The sequence below is a fragment of the Balaenoptera ricei genome, chromosome 2 (assembly GCF_028023285.1).
Source record: "Balaenoptera ricei isolate mBalRic1 chromosome 2, mBalRic1.hap2, whole genome shotgun sequence".
Taxonomy (NCBI): Eukaryota; Metazoa; Chordata; class Mammalia; order Artiodactyla; family Balaenopteridae; genus Balaenoptera; species Balaenoptera ricei.
In genome coordinates, this window is record NC_082640.1 from 10404336 (window position 1) to 10428480 (window position 24145).

Genomic DNA, 24145 nt, shown 5'->3' on the forward strand with positions numbered 1-24145 from the left:
CGGCTCTGCGAGGCTGGAGCAGGACGCCTCCGAATGCGAACTGTCGGCGAGCTGCCCTCCGATCCGCCCTGCGCGCGCGCGTGCGTGTGTGTATGTGAGTGTGAGTGTGCGTGTGGCGGGATGAGGACACCGCGCGGGGGCCGGCGCGGCCGCCCCGCAGAGGGTGGGTGTCACACAGGGACAGGAAACGTGCGTGTCTGCGGGTGCGTGCGCGCGCGTGTGTGCTGGGATTAGAGCTTAGAGACGTGGCAACGCTCTGAGAGCTTTGGGGGTTGAACAGAGAAGGCAATTGCGGGGTCCTCACAGCCAGGAGATGGGAAAGCGCGGAGCGCCGGAGCGATTTTGAAGGAGAGGGAGCCCAATAGGGAAGGATGAGGGGACGGCGGAAGAAAAAGCGGCAGAGGGAGGGAGCTGAATCGTGAGAGTGCGAGGCAGACAGTGCGCCAGAGCTGGAGTCGGCGTGAGTGGGTGGGAGGCGTGCAGGAGCCCCCCGGGGAGCGTGAGGCGTGATGGCGCTGGCTGCCCCCGCGGGCCCGGGGGCGCAGTCCGGAGTGCTCACGCGGCTGAGCGCGCGCGCCTCAGCAGGGGCAGACCAGAGACCTTGGCGAGGCGGGAAGGGTGGTCGAGACAGTCTTCTATTTGCCTCGGTTGGTGTATTGTTTGAGGTCTGGCTCCCGCTGCGGGGAAGGAGGCGCGATTCCCGCGTCGCCTTCCTCCAAGAGGGTGCTGAGGTCGCTGTGACCCCGGGACCCCTGGCGACTGGGCCGGAATCGGAATCGGGAGCGGTTCGCGAGCCTGGGGAGGGGACGGTGGGGGAAGGGCATCTATGCACTGATGGGCTGAATTCAGCTCCTTAGTGGAGCCTCATGCCTGCCTAGGGAGCCGCGTAGCCCCGGGGGCGCACCATTCCTGCGCTTCGGAGCGCGCGGTCGCAGAACCCACCGTCCAGGTTCCGACTGACGGCTGGGGGGGGGGGGAAACTGCTGATTGAGGCAATTAAAATCCATGCTGGAATCTATCACCAAGGGCCTCAGCCTGGGCAGAGAAATGAACGGACACTTCTTGGAAGGGGACTAGGAAGAGAGCTAGAGCCGGCAGGGTTGACGGCTGATGGGGGATGGGATCAGGTCATTTGGTGACCTTGGCCTGCGGAGGCGCGGAAGGGCCCAATGCTTACGTGTCACAGGAATCGGTGTGTGCGTGAGAAGCGTGCACCGAGTTTCCAGTAAGCAATCTGAGCTGTCCAAAGGCGGAAAGAAGGCATGACCTGCTGGGCCCTCGTTTTAGAGGGCCTCAAATCAATGACCACCTGATCCCCCAAGAGAATCTTCACGATAGGGTGGGGTGGGGGGAGACGGGAGTTTCGCTATTTCTGAGGCTTGGTGGTAAGGGGTTTCTCCTTTCCTGAGAAAGTCATAATCTCTCCTCTCTTACACTTTCCTTTCTCTACAAGCTGTTAAAGGGAGGGCGCCTTGAGGATTGGGAGCCCGTTGAGTTCGCGTTGCTGTCCCTTGGCAGTTAAGATCAGTGTCAAGTTTGCCTTGCAGCTCCTGGGTGCGCAGAGAGAGGGTGAGGATGAGCCTGGCTGGGAAAGTGCTGCGTCCGGCCTCTCGCGGCGCATTCCTCGGCGGCGTGCTGCTCTCCTTGGGCAAGCGCTTCTCATTTCCCCTGTGTTCACAGGACCTTCTTTCTCTGCTCTCCGAACCAAGTTACCAAAGCTGCTGCTAAAGCAGAGACCCACGGATCCTCAGTCTTGGCTACCATCCCTCGACCCTCGCTTAGGAAGGGCGTCATGGGTCGCGGGGACCATGGGCCACGGGGCACGTGCCCGAGCCTGGAGGATCCGTAGGATCTGCACCGTGGCCTCCGGACCTGAGCCCAGGAGTGGGAGCGGGGAAGGGCGCTGGACGGGTCCGGCCTTAGGCCTGGCGCAGAGCCTGCCGTGCCGAGAAGCCTGCGTCAAGTTGTGGCCACGCGGTTGGCACGAACCCTGGCCTGCGTTCCACCCCTCTTTCCGGCGATCCCGGCTCCAGTGCTCCAGTGGATCCAGGTGACAACTCCAGGGGGGTCAGGGCTTCGTGGGGTGGCCGTCTGCGCCGCTGGCAGAGCAGCTTCAGGGCTCCTGCTCCAGCAGCGCTGATACGAGCCGGAGAGACCCGTCCTTTGTTTAAATCCACACCAAATCCTTCACGTTTCGCTTCGGAGTCAGCAAGGCTGGAGTTGCTGAACTTTTCTGCTATGAATGAGTGGTCAAAAACCAAAAGGTTCTTTAAAACAAGCATTTAAAACACAAAGCCGCGAAGAAAGAAATGGATTAAAATACGAGAAAGGGAGAAATCACAAAGCCCGAATTTAATAGATTTTTTTAAAACTCGATGACTTTAAATCCTACTGTTTAAACCGCATTAAATCCCGCAACTCCAGGGTATTTTGAATCTAATGGTGGTATTTACGTTTCTTATTTAACACACCCTCTTCAGACGCATGCGGTATCTGATTTGTCTTTCCTCAACGCCGGCCCTGCCTAGACGGCAATTTGCTTTATAAAGACTGTCATTTCGAAAAAGAGCCCACTCCCCCCTCACTCGGGTCTGGGCTTGGAGATAACAAAAGAGCTCTGGGAGGTAATAATTACCATCATTAGTTCTCAAAGGAGGCAGCCACTGAATGGGAAGGGGAGGCAGGCCAGCGCTGGGGAAGAGCTTTCGAAGGCCCTTCCTCGAATAAGGGAAGAGAAAGCCACGCGCCAGGGGCCGCCGGAGGGGGCCGGTTTCCTGGGTTGACCTATTTTTTGTCCGTAGTTCACCCAGAAATTGCGTTGCAGGCCTGCCGAAGAATAGTGCGCGGTACAAGTTTTCCCTGGTGTCCTCCCGGCGCTTAAGTGTCAAAGCACAAAGAAGGAGAGATGGAAAGAGAGAAGGAAAAAGGAGAGAAAACAAAGAAATAAAAGAAAAAAAAGGAGAACAAAAACATTGCAACCGTTGCCTGCGTGTGTTTGCTATTCTCTTTTCTAGTCCCACTTAAAAAGGGGGGGGGAGGGATGGATTTTAGGGAGGGGCCCAATTGCCTCTCTATCCAGCATCCGGCTGGGCTGCCAAGGCTCTGATCTGCAGGAGCCACTCCGGAAGCTTGGATTGAGTAGGCCCGGCCACGAAGCAGAGCTGTTTCTAGCCCCTAAGGCCTCCTGGTGGTGGGTGGACGGGTGAGAAGCGGCGGAGGGGGCCGGGCCACCTCGGGTTACAGATCCCCCTCCATCGCCCACCCCCAGGGTATGGTGCTCGGCAGCGCTGGTTTCGTGGGTGCCTCGGCCAGGCCCAACCACAGCCGTGCCGACGGTCCACACCGCGGAGGTGGCTCCTCGCTCCGGGTGGAGGCCGCGGCGTGAACCCAGGTTAGGGAGCCGGGCCTGAGCGTACTTGGCCTCGGAGCTCAGCCCTGCCGCAGTGGGAGGTTTCCCCTTGCGCGGGTCCTCTTGGTAAAAGGAAGAGGTTGTCCACGTCACCGCTGGGGACCTTTCGGTGCCAACTCTTTGGGCTGGAGACAACCGTACCACCCACCGGGTGAGTGGCGCAACTAACGCTCTCAGCCAGCTGCACGCGCCCTCACTCTCTCCTCGAATATTTTTCCCCAAGTTCCCTGGCTCGGGGCCCTGGGCGCACGAGCCGGGGACGCCGGCAGAAGAGACAAGCCCCCTTCCAGCCAAAACACTGCTCCCAACTCCGTCGTCCAAGAAACTACCGCACCCCTTTCCATCACCCTCTCCGGGCTGTGTAGATTCGGAGGGCGTCACTTCCATAGAAGAGCTTAACCTGGGTTTTTAAATAAGATGCAGACGACTGAAGAAGGCAAAAGGCTGCCCGCCCACCGCCCTCCCCTCCATCTTAAATACACTAAAATCCAGAGCAGTGGAGACGGCCCCAAATCTGCAGACTAGGAGAACCTTTAAAATCTGACAGTTCAGCTCGGTGGCGGGACAAGAATTTTTATAGGCGGGGCCAGAGGACGGCACCTCGGTTGGAAAGACTGTGCGCAGGGTGAGAGAGAGAGAGAGAGAGAGAGTCTGTGTGCGAGAGCGCGCTGTGTTGCAGAATTTGGAGATTTGTCTAGAGGCCACGTTTGTCTCAGTTACGGGGTTCTACGTTAGATGGTATGTTTGGGATGGCTGGGGGGAGGGGTGTTGTTCGCTGATGGAGACAAAAGACACCGCACCCTTCCTCCCTGGGCGCTGCCACCTGCCACCTGCACAGCCGGACAGCAGGAGCCTGGGCCCAAAGGGGAATCCGGCGGACCAGCCTCGAAAGACGCGTACTTTCCAAGGCACTTCCTTTATTTAATAACCTTAATGACCAAGGGAAGGGACGAAGTTCATCTTCAAAGCCACCCCTTGCCCCTCCTCCCCCCGGCTTTGTTCTGTCCTCACAGACTCAACCCGTCAGCGAGGATGCCGCGGGCCTGGCAGAGCCGTTTCCGAGAAAGACGAAATCTGTGAAGTTACCCAAAAGGAGAGAGGAGGGGTCGGCGAGAGCTCAGGCGCAGTCGGGTCCACAGAAGGAGTCGCAAACAAGTGAACAAAGAGACACATTGGGGACCAGGGCCAGGGATGCCCAAACCGGCGGCTGGTGGGAGGATGCGGGAGCGCGGAGACGCGGCGTCCGAAGGGCTCTCAGCTCTCCGCCCTCCGAGCACCAGAGGCTGGCCCGGGCACCCGAGGGGCGAGCCCAGCGGGCAGCCCCTGCCAAGGCCAGGGCCGCGGCCCCAGCACCTGATGGCGCAGTGCCTGAGGATCCCCCGCTTTGGCCCCGGCAAGCTCCGCAGTCTCGGGCACATCCCGACGGCGCCGGCCGCCGAGCCGCGGGGCTACACATGCTGAACGAGGCGCCGGCGCTGGGAGGTTTTGCGCAGGAGCCGCCTGTAGTCGTAGGGGTTGGCGGTGGGCCCATTCTCCTCCTCCTCGCGGTCCCCCGCCGCCCAGCACCTGCGAGCGAGACCCGGGGCCGAGCATCAGCGGCGCCCTCGCGCGCCGCGCATCCCCGCCCACCCCGAGTCAGGCGGGTCCTCCTCCCACACCTCCCACCGAACTGCGGGCGTTGAGTAACCGCACGTTCAAAACAGCAGGGCAGTGACCAAATGGATCTGGGACATTGCCTCAGCAGGTTTTCAAAACTCCTGAGCGAGGGGCAGAAGGGTTGGGGGAACCCGGTGGAACCCGGTTGTCTGAATGACAGCTAAGTAAAGCATCAGAAGGTGTAGTTCAGAAAGGTGAGTTTGGCTTGGCTTGAAATAAATTCACAACCAATAAACACTTTAGTACGTTCTGGTCAAACAGGAAACTCAAGGTGCCTCTACAGACAACCATCATTTTGCAACTGCTCAGTTGTTTCCTTAAAACGCTGCTCCCAAATCTGACCAACCCCTCTGCTAGCCGCAAGGAGTGGGCCCTGTCAGCTTTTTTAACGTTTCCACGTTTTCAGGGAGGCTGCTGGGTCACCTTCCTGAACCTACTGCTGGGAAGTCCTGCCAACACTTACCTTTAGGGTCTGCAGCTTGCCTGGGGAAGTGGGGAGCTCCCTAAAATGCAGCTACAGCCATTCTTTCATTTATTCCTGGAGCACCTACTAAGTATCAGCCACCAGTGTAGGTGATGGGTGAACACAAGTCCCCGCTTTCCCAGCGTTTATAGTCTAGTGGGGGAGAGGACCATGGAGAGCTCCAGTACACCAGGTGGCGGGAGGTCTACAGAGCCTACAGAGAAGTAAAGCAGGTTCATGGGGAAAGGCTGACGGGTGTGTGCCTGTGTGTGTGTGTGTGTGTGTGTGTCTAAGCAATTTCATAGAGGGTGATCAGGAAAGGCCTCTCTGATAAGGTGACATTTGACGAGAGGCCTGAAGGAACGGGAGGAGCGAGCCAGGCAGATCTCTTGGGGAAGGGCAGTCATTCCAGGATGATGGAAGACTCACGTAAAGGTCCCAAGATGAGTGCGTGTATTGTGTTCATGGCCCAACAAGGAGGCCACTGCGGCTTGAATGGAGCAAACAAGGGGGAGAATAGTGAGGGATGAGAGCAGGGGGAATGAGGGGACAGTGTGACAGACAACACAGAGCTTTGAGACCATGGCAAGAATTTGCATTTTACTTAGAGCAAGAGACAGATTGGAGCTTTCTGAGCTGAGGAGTGGTTCAGTGGAAGTAAGGAGGCCTGTTAAGAGACACTGCAATAGTCTAAGCAAGACTGACAGGCTTAGGCTTGTGGAGGTTAGAATTGGTCAAATTTTGGTTACCTTGGTAGGTCAATCCGGAAGAGTTTGCTGAATGGATGTGGGGTGTAAAAGAAAGGAATCAAGAATGTCTCCAAGGTTTTTACCTTAAACCACAGGAAAAGTGAAGTTGCCATTTAACGAGATGGGGAAGGCTACAGGAGAGCCCCTCATGGGGGAGGGGGAGATAAAGATTTTGGTTTCAGTTGTGCTAAGTTTGAGATACTTACTAGATATTCAAGAGAAGATATTCAAGAGAAGATACTGAATAGGCAGTTGGATATATAAGCCCTGACCTACGCTAGAGATTTCAGTTTGGGAATTTTAGGTAAATAGGTGATATTTAAGGTCATGAGAGTATGTGCTGATGATGCAAACAAAGGACTGGGACTTTCCAGTGTTGAGAGGTCAGTGAAATGAGGAGGAACCAGCAAAGGAGAATGAGAAGCAGAGGGTGAGGTAGGAGGCAAACCAAGAGAAGTACCTGCTGTCCTGGAGGCCATTGGAGAAAATGTTTACAGAAAGAGTGTCAAATGCTGCTGATAGGGTGAGATAAGGACTGAGAATCGATCACTGGATATGGTGACCTTGGCAGGGACAGTTTCCATGGAGTGATGGGAATGGAAACTTGAGTATGGTGGCTCAAGAAAGGATGGGAAGAGAGGCCCAGGAGGAGGTAGGATCTCACCCATCTATTTACTCTTCTGCTGTAATGAAGAGCAGGAATACGGGTGCTCTGGGAAGTCAAGGCTGACTTCCAGATCGAGTCAAGGGTACTTTTTATGATGCGTCCAATGGGATCATGTTCGCAGATTGTCAGAAATGATTTGGTAAAGAGAACAAACATTCAGGGTGGGTGCAGAAGAGAGAGGGGACAGTTGCAGGACAATGTTCTGGTGGACATGGAAGGACTAGGATTCAGTGCACAAAGGGAAGGTTTGGTCTTAGCTACAAGGACAGACAGTCATCCATGTTATCTCTGACTACCTTGCACTTGCTTTCATTCATTCAAATTCATGAGACACTCAAATCACCATTGCTTTTGTCCCTGATTCCCAGACCTGCTCATACCTTCCTGGTGTACGTGTGTGTGTGTGTGTGTGTGTGTGTGTGTATGTTCAGATAAATATATTTATTTATTTATCTGAACACACTATATATATAGAGTATGTATTATATAATATATATAAATATTTTATCAGAATAATGTATTAGTATCTATATAAAATATGTACTATATATTTCTATATAGGATAAATATATAAAATATGTAATATTTATTAGATCATAATTTAATATATATAATAAGATATATAAAATATTCTTTCTACAATAACATCTTCCAACATATAGCTTGGCCTGAAGTTTCTCTAATTGTCCCAAAAGGTCCTTTAGAGCTGTTTTTCTGTTTTGTTTTTGTTTTCTATTTTAAAGCCAAGATCCTATCAAGGTTGACCTACTGCACTTGGTTGTTTTGTCTCTTTAAGCTTCCTTAGTTTAGAAATATCCCGCCTTGGAGTTACCTGTCTGCATGGTTAGATAAGAACCCTTTCTCTCTAGAGTCCAGATCCTCAGATACAGATATAAGGATCGTATCTTAGACACAACTGCATCACTCCCTCCTCAAGCACCCAGCGTGGGTGCTAAAAGTTATCAGCTCTAAATTCAAAAAGGCCTGTGTTCAAATTCTAACTCCATCATTTATTATCTAGGTGACTATTTGCAGTATGAAACCATGCAGGCTTAGCTTCCTCATGTATAAAATAGGGCAAGGAGAGTAACCACCTCACTAGCTCCTGTGAGGATTAAGTGAGAGCAAAGATAACAGGATAAGAGCACAGCCTAGCACACGGAGAGCAATCCACTGAGGTGAGCTACTAGCTTCTAGTCTAGTGAACACTGCCTCAACATCCACAGACGCCACTGGAACACCAGGGAGTGAACACCATCACAGCAGATGTGTGCCTGCCGCTGCGGGGAGGGGAGAACACGCCTGAGGGGAGGCAGACTGGCTTGTTAAAACGGGGAGCAGGTGAGTCAGTGAGAAGCCATTTGAGCAGGGAGTGAAAGCCCTTGGATTTTAGTTCACTCACTCAATGTGGGACTTCGGGCAAGTCCCGTAATCTCTCGGGCACTTGGTGTTCTCCCGTATAGAACTCTGTGGTTGGACCAGAACATCTCTAAGCTCCAAGATGGAAGAATATATCTTCTTTTGGAGACAAGGGGCAGAAATCATAGTTCAGGTCAGTTCTGGACAAGCAAATAAAGATGATGATGGCCACCATTTATGGAACACCTCCCCGGCGCCATGTCTGGCATTAAGCGCCCCGCATTCATCATTTCATTTAATCTCTCCAACAACACGGCGAGGCAACTAGTAAATCCTTTTGCAGATATGAAAACGGAAGCTTAAAGAGGTCTAGTAACACGGCAAGGTCACTCAGCTACTAAGTGGCAGAATCGGGACCCAAATCTAAGACCATCTCGCTCTAAATCCTCTTCTCTTAACCACACAGCACACTGTAAAGGAGGCGGCCATGGCAGGGTCTGCGTGCCCTGGGCTGACAGGATGTTCGCTTAGGATTCTGGAAAAACAGCTTTTCATTGCCTGGAGTTGCTCCCATTTCTCATATACCACATGTCCATCTTATTATGTGCCCTCAATTTCAAAACTTTACAAAGAATTTTTGGGGAAAGAAAAAAACATTCCCAAAGTAGTAAGTAAGCTACAAATGGTTTAAGTTAAATGTCAAACAAAGTTGGTGGCAAAGTGAAAATCAAATCCAAAATACGTATTTCTGTATGAATATTTCTCCCCAATTTTTTTTTGGTCTGACATCACTGATTCTGAGAAATTACACAGCATAATCGAGAAACCAATAAGTAAATAAAATCACACTGGTTAGAGCTTAAACACAGGTTTTGGATATTATTAAACACAGATATTGTTTATAATTATATAGTATGACCATATAATTTATCATCCAAACCAAAGAACTTTTAAAAGGGAGTGCTCTTGAGGATTACACCAATAAAACAGGTAAAAAGTGGGATTATGCTAGAAAAACTGGGATGTCTGATTACCCTACCATAATCCTTATGATTTTACTTTTAAACAACACATCAATCATAAGACGCAATGCTCAGTAAGAACGCTTTGTCATTAGTCCATACATAAATGAAAATGCTTTAGAAATGGAATGGTGAGTATAAAATTGAAAATGCTGTACTTCAATGTACGTTTATTACCTTTCATCAGCTTTAAAACATTGATTCTGGAGTTCTTGCTGTTGTCTTCGTTCTCTTAAACTAAGGTTGTGTTCCTCTGGTCCAGGATGACTGGGCAAAATTTCCTTATAATAGAAATCTTCCAAATCTAATAATTTTCCCTGACTGCAAATGAACACATAAACACACCACAGTATCAAGCTGTCTACTCACTTAAACTTACAAGATACTTGTTTTCTTCATTTAAAGTATTTACGATAATTAAGGAGTAACACATTATGTCAACAGGAATGAGAGAGGTCTTGAAATGTGCAAAAACAGTATATACCATAAATTAAAAAGAAAAACAAACCCCTCACTTCTTACCTTTAAGAGGGCATTAGCTGCTGGAACAGCTTTTCCAAGTTCTACCACACTCAACTTGGCACAAAACTAGTAGCTACTAGATAGCCGGTGATTATAATGCTCATTTGGCCAGTCTACATCAGGACTCACAACTGACCCTTGGGCCACCATGAGGAAAGCTGACCTTTATGTACTAACACAAGCATTTCCCAATTTTATCAGCCCACTGAGGCACACCATGTGTCATGATCTTACCTTACTTCCTTCACAGGTAACTTTCTGTCCTTCCCTACCCATTTGTCTTTAGGGGATTACTTTCTGTGCTAGATTTTAATTTCTGCACACAACACACACACAGGGGTGTGTCCTCAACCACTTTCATTCTTGGATCTAGTCAAACTACGCTCTGGTTCCTGTGGTGCTTGGTATCTCTGGTCTGATGGAACTTTATCTAAGGTCAACAGGGGTAAGTCTGAAAAACTACCGGGTGTTATAGTACTTTGGGGAAAAGTGCTTTTCAAGTTAAGATACCAATCTGTAAATGAACTTTCAGAATGCCACTGATTCATAAATCAGGAACCCTATGTCCACTCATGCTTAATAGAAGAACCCTCGATTGTTTTGAGCACTGTCTGGAAATTAGTTGCTTGAAATATAATATTAAAAGAGTATAATATTAAAAGAGTAAAGCACTGGTGGGCTGAAATGTTATAGGGAAAGGGGAATAGTGTGAACAGAAGTGGGCCACACACGCAGGAGACATAAACCTCACCTTCCTAACAAATACATAAACATTATAAAAAGTGAGATTTAGCTTGTGTTGAAGAACAAAAAAGTACAAAGAGTTTGGGGAAAGAAAGTTCATGAATATGAGCATGTTCAAACTGCTCAATCAAAACCATATGAATAGGACAAGAAAAGCAAATTCCGTACTGGATGGTACAATTTATTAAAAACTGTTTGAGTTCTCAGTAAATACCTTGCACTGTGTTATCTCAGTATATTTCCGATAGGTAAGATCTTATAAATTACATATAAACCTCATATTTATAACATAAATGTATTGAGAGCACACTACTTCCCAAAATCTATCCACATAAAATGGGTGGTTTTTAATCATAATTTGAACATATGGATTTATATTTTGGTTTGATAAGATGACATTAAAAGTTAGACGTAATAATTACCTATCTTTCCTTGATCTTCGTTTTTCTTCTTGGATTGACTTCTAAACAGAATAGAATAATTAAAAAAGACTCTATATCATATTATTATCTTAATAAGATTAACTGATATATTACTATAGTATTAACATACACATTTATTCCTATAAAGCTGATTTAGAAATAAGCAAGTGGATAAAATATATTTACAATCTAAAGAAATTTTACTCAATTAAAAATGTTAATTTACTCAAATTTTACTAATTTTGAATTTGTGTTGTTGTTTTTTTAACCAGGCCGGGAATGAAATTAATCTTTGCATTCCATATAAAAAAAGAGTTTACCACACAGTGGTGACCAGTCTACACAAGATTACATAACGTGTATCTACCTCCAAATGGTGACAAAATGTCAGACTTTCTGGAAAGTCTATCTCTCTATCACAAAGGTAGTTGTATTCAGGCAGGTTAATTAGGCTGCTCTGATGTCATCCTTGTCTGCAGGTAAAGCAGATGGGTGGATAGTTAGGGCAGCTGCAACAGGACACAGAAGAATGGAAATCTGACTTCATTAACCTATAGGAGCCCATTTATGGCATAAAAGTAGCAGCGTGGATGACACATATGTTCATTGCAAAATGTTTTTTCATAATTGGGAACTTGATGTATCATGGCACACTTTAGAATGCTTAAGTATAGAAATAACTAGATATATTTTAATCAGTAATTCAATTTGAACACACAAAGTGGTATTTCATTTAATCTTACATACAACGCAGTATTCTCTTTTGTATTGTGACATTAGTCACGTGTTTCACTGTGTTCTAGCTCAATGCATTTGAACTCCTATATTTACATGTTGAAAAGAAGATATATGTCTTTTAGGCTGAGAAAACAAATACCACACTCACCTTGAACAAGCTGAAGATATTATAATTGTGGCAACCCTAATGCAAGTATCAAGTTGGGTGGCACCAAAAAAGTACAAGATAATAAAAATGGTAATTAATAATGGTTTGTAAATATCTAGGGTTTTCCCAAGTATCCTTAGACATACTGAATCATTTTTTTCTCATAATTTATCATTTGTAATAACTTAAAATGTTAGATGAGTCAAATAGTTCATAGTTTCTTTTATTTTTATCGGTTGGTATTTTAGTGGGTGGATGAGGTGGAAGTGAATGCTTTCCTGCATCAAGTCTGGGAGTGGACCATTCAGGAAATAACAGTGTAAGGGGCAGGACACCAATTACATTCCTGTCCTCCTTCCCATTTCCTGTTACTTCACATTCTTGAGCCAGTGCCCTAGGCTAGGAGGTGCTTACAAATAATGCTATTACCAGCATAGGTACAATGGCCCTTAGCAGTTCAGTTAATGATCCCTGGGAGCAGGGTGGTGTTTGCTGTGGTGGTTGCTTTAATAGGAGAGGTCCTGCCTCCTTGATCCATTATCTGAAAGAAATGTCTCTCTTGTCCTTGATAACCATTTTCTATAATCCAAAGTTATGCTGAATGATGCTGAGTAACAGAGATCCCCTTTCTACAACCAAGAATCAAATAACGTTCCACCCTGGTGAGGACCACTTTTTATTCTGGACCAGCATTTCCATCTGGGAGATGGTGTGTACAAGTTGGTTCTCAGTTACAGGAATTCTTAGAAGAGTAAATACTGTCTGGGCTTATTTCGCTCTTGCCTGTGCTAGAATAGTCTAATGAAATGTAATTCAATGATTATTTTTCCAAAAATTATTTAAGATGGTTTATAATAGAAGCAATTATGTAATCAAGGTAATAAAATAGGAGTTGTAAATAAGGAACAAAGAGGGAAAACGAAATGAGTGTTAAGATAGAGCTTTACATTTAGTTGTCTCTCAGTCCCCTAGGCTCTAGGGCTAAAGGGATGTATGAAATGGCATTATTGATCATGAAGAAGGATATTGCATTTCCTGGAAGAGGATTTAATATGAATTTTATCACACAGGACTTTATATTAGGAGCATTTACACACACACCTCGGAGATATTGCAGGTTTGGTTCCAGGCCACTGCAATAAAGCAAATACCGCAATAAAGCAAGTCACACAAATTTTTTTGGTTTCCCAGTGCATATAAAAGTTACATTTACACTCTACTATAGTCTATTAAGTGTGCCATAGCATTATGTCTAAAAAAATGCATACCTTATTTTAAAAATACTTTATTGCTAGAAATGCCATAAAACTGCCGGTGGAGGGTTTGAAATACTACAAGAATTACCAAGAGACACAGAGACAGGAAGCGAGCAAATGCTGTTGGGAAAATGGTGCCAATAGACTTGCTGAATGCAGGGTTGTGACAAACCTTCAATTTGTAAAAAAAGAAAAAAGAAAAAACAGTACCTGTGAAGCACAATAAAATGAGGTATGCCTGAATTACTAAGACCAATGATGTTTGCAGTCAGAGTTTTGATATGACAAACTACAAACCTGAAATTTTAAATGCAAAAAAAGAAGCAAATGTCCTATGGCAGTTTCTTATCAAACAAGAGTAAAGAAGAGAGAAAGACAAGGAAACAGAGATGACTTACGGAGGAGATATCTAGTGAGGATGTTTCTTGAGGAGGCCTTTGAAAGAGCAGAGGTCTGAGCTCAGAGGACTGAAGAAGCCATTCCTCAGTCACTGCATCTCACTCCCTCTCCCTCCCACCTGACGTAAAGAAATACATTTTATCGTAAGACTTTAAAATTCACCATTACATCATGGCGGACACAGTCTTACTTCCCTTTTGGAAATACACGAATATATAATGTATTCAGAGGCCTTCACAAGGATGAAGAGGGTAGCCAAAATGTAGACATAAGAAAAAAGGGACCTGGGATTGGCCAAACTACCTATTGCTGTGGTTGAGGGAAGGCCCCAGAAAAATAATGGGACCGGAAGGGACTTGTGATGTGACGGGGTCCATTACTCACTTCTTGAGGAAGCTGTTGGCAGGGAGTCATTTTGCTGATGGCTGCACAGCTTCTACGCGTTAGAGCAGACACCACACGCCGTGACAACGGGGAGTGAGTGTTCAGCTAACGCTCTCTCCTCCACAGCCATGTTTCTAAGCTTCAGCTTACTCTTATTTTGGACACGACAACAGCAACATTCCCCAGATGTAGGAGATTAAGAGCATCAAATCATAGAAGAGAGCTAGTATTGATGTTAAAGCAGTCGGAATGACCATACTAAGTGGTGACATCCAAGGAGAAATGAAAGCTATATTAATAGGTGAGACATCTGTCAGAACAGCTGCTCGTGTCGGGCAAGCATGAGGGGTGTCTTGTCCACAGCTCAGCAGCCTGAGAGCCTCATCTAAAGTAAGTCGTGTGTTATTTAGCAAATAGTCTCATGACGAGCAACAGTGGGGCCATAAGAGTGAGCAAAGCCCCTGCCTTCCTGGAGCTTCTAGCCCACAGAGGAGAGTCAGCCAGGAGACAAGCAGATACATATCTATACCTGCTGCGAAGAAAAATTAAGTAGGGCCAGGAAGATACAGAGAGACAGGTGCTACTTTAGATACGGCTGTCAGGGAGCCTCTCTGATAAGCATAGTTCTGAATAAAGTACAAACATTTTTGCTCACTACAGTGACCTGGGTCATGAAGAAAAGGTTTAAAATGTGCAGTATAATGTATTTTAGAAAGATGTTCGTGAAAACCATTTAAAAGTACAGAGAATGTTTTGATGGTTAAAGGGGGTAGGGCTCCATCACAGCTATAAATTTCACTTACGTGTAACACCCCAAATCTGGGTAAAGGCCAGATAAATATGAACCCATGGTGTGTTTTCACTTCAAATAGTATACTAGTTTTCCATGTTTTATGTTTCACTGAAGCCACAGATTTCAAGACTCAGGGTTATAAAAAGCTTTCCAGTCACTGATAAATTAAGACGCATGAAAACACTTTATACTCATTTTAAAAATAATAGTACGATGACAAAGTAAGCTTCTTGGGGGCAGGGACTCATTTGTGAGTCAGCTATATATATATATAGCTGAATCAGTCTACTGTATACCTGAAACTAATACAACATTGTAAATCAACTATAGTTCAATTAAAATTGCTTTGAAAATAAATTTAAAAATAAGTAAAATTGACTGTGGTGATGGTTGTACAACTCTGTGATTATACTGAAAACCATTTAATTGTGTATTTTAGATAGATATGTGTGTGTATGTACCCAAAGTATATAGGTGTGTATGTACCCATAGTATAAAAGGGTGTGTGTGTGTGTGTGTGTGTGTGTGTGTGTGTGTGTACGTACCCACGGTATACAGGGAGGCGTGCGTGTACGTACCCACGGTATACAGGGAGGTGTGTGTACGTACCCACGGTATACAGGGAGGCGTGCGTGTACGTACCCACGGTATACAGGGAGGCGTGCGTGTACGTACCCACGGCATACAGGGAGGCGTGCGTGTACGTACCCACGGTATACAGGGAGGCGTGTGTGTGTACCCATAGTATACAGGGAGGCGTGTGGGTACGTACCCATAGTATATAGGGAGGTGTGTGTGTACGTACCCACGGTATACAGGTAGGTGTGTGTATGTACCCATAGTATATAGGGAGGTGTGTGTGTATGTACCCACAGTATATAGGTAGGTGTGTGTACATGCCCACAGTATATAGGGAGGTGTGTGTGTACCCATGTTATATAGGTGAATGTATATATACGTATGACTGCCTTTGTGCATCATGTGGAATATGTACAACAAACACTAGGCATTCTGATATTTGAGTTTGGAGTCAGACGGAGAATCTGAGCCAGAGACCAGGATTCAGGAATCAGTAGAAACTGAGGTCATGACAGCTGATGAGACTGTCCGAAGGCAATGAGATGAGAAGAGGATCTAAGATTGAGTCCCAGGCAACACCAAGGGGAGGAGGACCCTTCCAAAGACACTGGAGAGAAATCAGCAGAGAGAAGGGAGAGGACTAGGAGATGGCTGATTTGCAAGTCAACCTTCACTTATTGCTGGGGAGGTGGGAAACTTAATTCCAACTCATGGGAAACATTCTCTGGGCTCTATAGGGACGTGGAGGGTTGTTGCTGCCTTCACTGTGGCAGCAGGGAGTGAGAGAGGGAATAAGTATTGTAAGTGGAAGGCCCAGCAGGTGCAAAGGACTCGGGAGCGTGGGAGGCCACGCATTGGCAGAGGTGCCAGCAGTTAACTCTGGCCAGTGGGCACGGGGGCGAAGAGTGGTCCTGAGTCCCAGGACGAAGGAGTCTGGACTCGATGCAGAAAGAGTTGCCGAGCCATTAAAGGGACTCTCCAGAGAGGAACACAATCAGATTTATGGTTTAGAGAAATCTTCTGGTATGGCTTGCAGAGGCTGAGATTAGAAGCAGTTAGGTGGGGCGTGAACTACTCCAGATGAGGAATGAGATGGTCTGAAATAGGGGAGCTGCCGTGAGGCCAGAAGCAGAAGATGAATCAGAGCGAGCCTTTGTGGGGAGAAGTCACACTTTAGCGTGACTGATCAGCAGGGAAGATTCAGGAAGCCTCGCAGTTTTGCTGGTTTAGGTAACGGGGAAGATGCTGGTGGCATTCACGGAGAACAGGAACCTAGAGGAAGGGCAGGCTGGCAGGGGTGATGCCGAGAGCTCCCAGGCTGCTCACCGTGAGTCAACGGGAGCTGGGCAACCGGAAGACCTCAGTACAATTAATGGCCCCGACAGCTAAGAGGTGCCTTATCCGTGTCTCAGAATCCTGATCTGTGGGATGGGGATGCCACCCTCCAGGCTCTAAGATTCGATCTCACCATGTGTGTGAACACACCTCACTCTAGGCCTGGAATTTAAAAGGTGCTCAATAAATGTCTCTTCCTCCCCCTTCCTTCTCCGTCCATTTACACTAAGGCTCCTTCCTGGAGAGCTCCTGCTGTGATGCCCTTCTCTTTCTGGGTTGATATTTGCACAGCAGCTCAGATTACAGGACCAGAGGAGAAAACTGCTGGGAGGACACAGGGGTTACAGGACTGCGGGAAAGGCGTGGACCCTGAGGAAGAGGGGCTGGAGGACAGCCAAGTGCCCAGACTGTCAGCCAGGGGAGGGGCAGGTAAGCAGAAACCGAGGGGCATCTCCTTTGCAAAGCCCTCCCCTTTGACAGGACTAGTGTGGTCCGTTTCCACGCTGGTTGTTAGGGGATGCTATGGCCCCCACCTGATAATGAGAGTGAGCCACTTACATGTAGGAGAGAATAGTACGTGGAGTCTTCAGGGTTATTTAGTGTTTTGGGTTTCCGGGGCCGCCTTGGGGGTCTCAATATTTTTGGCTCCTCTCCTTTGGAGATACCTACAAGAAAGGTGATCATAAACAAGCACTCAGTTACAAAGGCTAGTATCAAGCACTGTTTATTGTTTGTGTTAAATAACAATTTATATACATACAACTGGGGCAAAAACTGGGAGAAAGAGGAAATTCCTTTGTTCCCCCCACTAACCCTTATTATATGCCTCATCATGTGTTTCCTTCCGATTGTCTGGTGGTCTAGGATTTTGAGAAGTAAGGGGAAGAGAAGACAGGGAAGAAAAGAAATGCACAGCTTGATAATGTGGAACGGCAGCTAAGGGTTGATGGGGTGAGCAGACAAAGCTGCCATAAAATCTCTAGGAAGGAGGATTATGCTCATAGAATCTTGCTGTCTCCTTGCCTCCCCCGGTCACTGGCACTACAGAGGGACCCATCCATCCATCCATCCATCCATCCAAACACTGCACGATCCTCATTTTTAAAGTACCACCTCATATTATGACCCAAACCAAGAGACTGCTCAACTGCAGGCTGGACAAATATTCACCAATATTTAGAATCTCAAACTATTAGAATGTTCAGATTGGACTTTAAAAACCTTGGCCAAGAAAGAAATAGGTTTGTCCTCTTCTCCCTGCTCTTTCTTTGACAGAGCCAAGTTCTCAAATCTGCAGCAACGTCATCAGAGCTTCTGGTGATCTTCACGCTTTGCGGTCAGTGCTTGTTACAAGTGGCTTTATGTCTACAGAGTTAATAGGCCGCTTACAAAGAATTTCTGTCTAGTTTTCATGATTCTTGACCACCTCATCCCCTAAGTGCATTTGTGATGAATATATCAGGGTTGGGCTGGGAGTGGGGTATGGGTGCTTACTGGAGAATGGCTTACGTTCAACAGATATCTGAGCACACATTTCTTAGCCGGACTTTAAGGGCATCAATGGATCATTATTGCATATAATAATGGGGCAACAATAACTCTTAATCCTCAGAGATAGAAATACACAGAGGAACTGAATTGTTCCAAACGATTCTAATCAGATCAAGTCAAATCTAATCAAATCAATGAATGCTCCATACTTACTACGTGTAAGCAGCCGTGACTGGCAGCGTAAAACCACTCCAACCAGGATGGAGACTCACAGATGCCTAACTTTCTAGTCCCAGCCCCAGCTCACTGTGTGAACATATTTATCACAAGAGCATTCAGATACTAACGTTATCCAACTCATTCATTTTAAAATTTATGGGAAACTCCTGGATGACAAAGATAGATCAGCTAGTTGGGAGTATGTCACCGTGGTGTAAGGCATGGAACAGTGCAAACCAGGACAATCGTTCATTACCGTCCTTTTTAGAATAAAACAAAAGAAAACAGGATCTTTGTTAATGAGACCACGTTAATAGAGATCAGCTATAAATAGGAGGAGTAAAAGTACTTTTCCAACAAATCCCTGGAGGTTCATCTCCCATTCTCTCTCTCCCTTTTCCTCCAAAGGAGTAGACAGAGGAGGTAGAGGGAATCCAGATACCGGAGCCCTAGCCAAATCCTGTCTTAGACCATCACAGGCACCAGGAAAGATGGTAAAACCTGAATTCTCGCCACCACCAGAAACAGTGGTCTTTTATTATTTTCCTTCTCCTTATTTATCCTCTCTCCCAGGGCTGATTATTAAACAGCTCTTATTGGCTCTTGCCAAGTTTTATTATTTTTAAATGTATTGGCCATATCCACTTACATATCTTATTTGAGTCTGAATGGCAAGAAACATTAAAATATAGTATCAAGTTATTATGTTTTTAGAAACATAAAGGTGACCAGGGACTAAATTTTAACTTGACTTTAATATTATTTAAAGTCTGAATTAAAATATCAGAATATTACTATTGTAATAACAATTAATTAAATTTAAGGTGGCAAAGAATCTGAATAAATGCCACGAAAGGGAAAAACAAACAAATTCTGGGAATAAAGGAAGTCTTGCTCTTTCTTCATTTTCTCATCAAATGTTGCCGTTCTATCTGATTTCTATCACCAAGACTCTATAGAACCTGCCTTCTAGACAGTCAAGGGTGACCACTTTATTGCCAAAGCCAAAGGCCACTTTTCTGTCCTTATTATCTCTGACTTCATCACCATTTAACATTATCGACCACCCCTTCCCTTCATGACTGAGGGTGAGGTTTCTGAGGGCAAGACACCTTATCTCATTTACCTTTGTATTCCTGGCACTTAAGGAAATGCCTGACACATAGTAAGTGCTTAATAAAAGTTTGCTGGATGAGTAAACAATCCTTTGCCTCCTGGAATGAATCATGGTGCTCCCAGCTCCTTGTACTTTGCACAATGACTCCCTACAGATGACTTCCCAATCCATACCCCGGCTAGAACCTCTCATCCACCAGAGCTCGGCCCTAATTTCCTACCCCTATTGAATACTTACATCTCAAACTCTCAGACTCAGGTGAGTCAGGGGTCATCTTTCTTCTCCATCTAAGATTCTGTACACCACAACCTTAATGGCACTGTATTTCTGTCCCCCAGGTTTGTAATATTGATGTCACCTGTCCCTTATTCCTCTTCTTCGTTTCCTAGAAGCAGGCAATCAGCAAATTCTGTCAACTTTTTTGACACATTCTTTGAAATGCCTAATACTCATCCACCAGTTCTTCTTGCTTACCCTTGCTACCACCCTGGGCTAAACTGCTCATTTAACAACCGTGGCAGCGTCTTAATGCACTCTGTGCTTTATCTCACAAATGAAAACCAGATTTTCCTTCCTTAAATACCACGATGAAATTTCACTTTCCAAAAATTCATGATGCTTCTTTTTTCCTTCTTCATTAAAACGAAACCTCTCTAAGTTACTTACAATCTCAGCCATTCCAATTTATCTCCCACTTCCCCCCAAAATGAACTACCTCCTCTGGTCAGCCTTGTCACCTAACTGGAACCCCAGCATACCATGTTTAGAGCTGTAACTTTGCTTATTCTCATCTTCTCATAGAGAGGTTTTTCATGGCCTCACTGAAATCTTAAGCATCCTTCAATGCCTGTGTCTCCACCTCCGTCTCTTCCATGAAGCTTTCACAGATGGCCCAGTGATCTCCGTCTCACGTGAACACCAATGGTACTCACAGGCTGTGCAGTTTATTTGAAACGTGTTATGGGCTGAATTGTGTCCCCTCAAAATTCATACATTGAAGTCCTAACCCCCAGTTCCTCAGAATATGAAGGTGTTTGGAGAAAGGGTCTTCAGAGTGAGGTCACTATGGCCTCACTAATTCAGCATGCTTGGTGTCCTCGTAAGAAGAGGAGATTAGGAGACAGACACACGCAGAAGGAAGACCATGCGAAGACAAAGGGAGAAGATGGCATCTCTAAGCCAAGGAGAGACCTCAGAAGAAACCAAACTTGCCAACACATTGATCTTGGACTTCTAGCTTCCAGAACTGTGAGGAAATAACATTTCTGTTGTTTAATCCCCCCAAGTCTGTGGAACTTTGTTATGGCAGCCTAGCAAAATAATGCAACACTTAATCTCATACTTCCTACCGCTTACTATTTTTACTTATGGCTTTAAAAAAATAGTGGGACCATAGGTTTTTGGATGGTGGGCATTATACCTTAGGATTTGATGCCCTCATGCTTTTTCACTGGATATGTACAGATGGTAGGTGTTTGGAGACGCTAAGAAGTCTAATTGATTCCATTTAAGCTTAGAGACACAGTGCTAAGTGAAGAGCAGACACTCAATATAATTTTCTTAACTGGATCACTACTGTCACCAGATATAAAAATAAATCCTGATTCTTCAAAGATAAATGTAAATGAAAGAACCCACAAACCTCCTGAAAGAAAATCTGGATGACTTCATGAACAATCTAGAGGTACAAATGTCTTAACTAAAACTCAGAAGTCATAAAAAGGTAGCAAATGACTACAAAATACAGACCAACAGAAAAATAAGCAAAAGATGTAAACAGCAAGTTCAAGATGAGCAAATCCAAAAAGCCAACAAGGATGAAAGGCAAATGAGCTTGTTAGCAGACAAGACAATATGAATTAAAATAACAGTGTAATATCATTTTACTCCAGGCATATTAGCTAAGATTAAAAAGAAGGATAACACTGCTGGGCAGGATGTCAGAAGAAGTGAATTCAAACAAATTGTTGAAGGAAACATCTTCTTAGGGCCTTTTAGGAAAGCAATCTATCAAAACCCAAAATGCCTTTCAACTCAACGACTCCACCCCTGGAGGCTTATCCCATAAAAATAAAATCAGTATCCAAGGACATTTACAGAGAAGTTTACTGCAACATTTTTCATAGTGGCAAAAAATCGAAACAAAGTGAATACCTAACAATAGGGGAAAGGTTACATAAATTATTGTGATCTTCATATGGAATACTATATGGCTACTAAAAAGAATGATTTTTAGCTATACTTGTTGATGTGCAGGGATTCCTGCTCAGGTAGTAAGGGAGAAAAGCAAGATGCATAATAAAATAATGACAAAAACCCTCTATATCTGTATGTGTGTATAAGGGCATTTATGCACATCTACAAAAGATATAAAAGAACACATGTTCTATAAGAGCTTCCTTGATGGGGAGAGTAATGTGGGTTGGAGAGGGAGAATGGTGGTGGGCGGGAGGGGGGAAGAAACAGGAAAAAAAGAGAAAATGAAAAAAATATTGCATTCAAAAGAATCCTGGAATGTATGGTATGGTCACATTTATGTAAAATTATAAATATGCATGAGGGCATGTGCATACTACAGAGATAAAAAATCTCAAAATGTGTTGAATTTGCAGAATTTCCAATAAATTCTTATATCTTGCAGAATTGCCTTTTTTCTTCATCAGGATAATGCTAAATATTCTTAAAGGGTGTCTTCCCTTAAGATATGGCCATGTAACGTGGGCAGCCAGTAAGTGTAAATTATTGAGGAATGTATTCAACAGGGTCTGACTGTTCAGACTAAATTTCCCCAGGCTATTTTGTATTTTTGAAGAACAAACTGCCTGTGAGCTTATCAGCATACAAATATTTCAGAAAGGCGTTAAGTTTATTTTGCCCTCTAAATTTTTGTTCCTTTGGGGGAGCACAAACATTGCCTGCCAACGTCATTCTAACCCCTTAATTACAAAAGTGACATAAACATTTATAATCACAAATTACCAGCAGCGCATCAACGCTGGCAATAGCAAAATTAGGTTTGTGACTGTTTTGTATGATGTGCATGATACGTATTAACTGGTAAAGGTTGCTGCTATATTAAATAGCCAGAAGGTAAAGTATTTATTTATATTGTACTTCTGGTAATAATTTCATTAAGCATTTGAGTTGATCAGGAATGCAATGAAAGGAAAAACATCTCACCATTTTGCATTCAGAAGAAAGAAGACAGATTTAAAACTCATTGCCAATATTTGCTCTAGAAAATTGAATTTCAGTATTATTCTCATTTTAATCATAATTATACTATTTTACTTAAGTAAACATGCAGAGTATAATTTGCAAAAGTATCACATGTATAAATAGGATATTAGCAGCACAGAAATGCACTTATGTTATTGTAATATCTTCCTTAAGAAATCAATTTTTTAGTTTTTGTAAATTCCCATTTACAAACGGACAGTCATGAACTTTAAGTAATACAGGGACCCAGAGGAAATCTGAGAAGGGAGGAATATTCACTGCTATTTGTTAAAGGCAAGATTCACCGTAGTCAGGTTTGCAACCCGTCTGCCTTTCACCTCATCTGCCCTTCAGCCAGGCGAGGTGCTCGTTTGTCGCTCGTTTGTTTTTGTTTTTGTTTTTGTTTTGCTAAGGAGTTTATATTTTTTATTTCCAGTATAAAGGGAACATGTACATTGTTAGGACCTAAATTCTCCATTAATATAGCAGAGTATACTTCACATTTTCTTCTCAACATCTCTAGAGATTTACAGAAGAAAGTAGCCCCAAAATATTCCCTCTCCAAAAGTTTTAACTTTCATCTTTCTACTTTTTTTTGTCATCATGGACTTTTCAGTATGGCATTGAGGACAGTTTGAAAGCCTGATCCATTCATAGTTTAAAGTGGTTTTGTTAATAATCTTCAATAAAATCTAATATAGAATGTTGTCTGTAAAATTCTTTCAATACAAGGACAATGAGGTCTACATTAATATTCTGCTACTCACAAATCAACACCAACTTTTCCGTAAACATTTCTTTGGTAAATTTCTAAGTAGGATTTTCCAAAGCTTATTATCAAACAAACGTCTAAAGCATTTAAATGTCCTTTCAGCAGTGCGTATTATGTGTTAAGACTGTAGCATCACTAATTATCAATTCTGCAAAGATCTTAGGCCTTCATTATATAAAGTATTATATGAATTAATATAATTATAATAGGCTGAGGCGCTCTTGAACAGAAATGGACGTAGGTTCTGAGCTTGTGTGGACAGTTCAGTCCCTCTGCACTCCTCTCTGCCTTAAACTGCCTCATGCTCTGAGTTCCCAGAGATATTTTCACTTCTCATGGTTGCCCTGAATTGGACCACTTGTTTTACTCCACTCTGTGTTCCCTTGAGTTTTCCTGAGGGGAAGAGCTGTAAGGGTAGGTGCTTCTGCTCTGAGTGTGCTGAACACTTCGGGACGCCTTAGTGTCCAGTGATCTGGCTCACAGGCTCCCTCTGACCTTCTCAGCAGGAAGCTGTCAGCCTCCACCCCCATTCGGAACTGCTCAAGTGATTCCTTTAGCTCTTCTTTCTCTATCAACTGAACACTGATGCCCTAGAGCCAACTCACACCTGTCCTTATCCTACAGCTCATGGGCTTCAAGCTTTCTGCCACTCTGATTTGAGTACTTGGCACAAGAACCTTGA

The 24145-nt window shown here is 44.9% G+C and overlaps 1 protein-coding gene across 1 annotated transcript in view; it reads right to left on the reverse strand.

Moving 5' to 3' along the window:
- Positions 1-4857: 4857 nt before the first annotated feature.
- The window catches only part of MYO3A (myosin IIIA), a 184318-nt gene continuing 165030 nt past the window's right edge, over positions 4858-24145 (reverse strand). The window contains exons 31-34 of the mRNA XM_059909139.1: positions 17204-17310; positions 11014-11054; positions 9503-9646; positions 4858-4975 (exon numbers count right to left, since the gene is read on the reverse strand). Of these exons, the coding sequence (XP_059765122.1) occupies positions 4858-4975; positions 9503-9646; positions 11014-11054; positions 17204-17310 (410 nt within the window). The remainder of the gene's footprint in view (positions 4976-9502; positions 9647-11013; positions 11055-17203; positions 17311-24145) is intronic.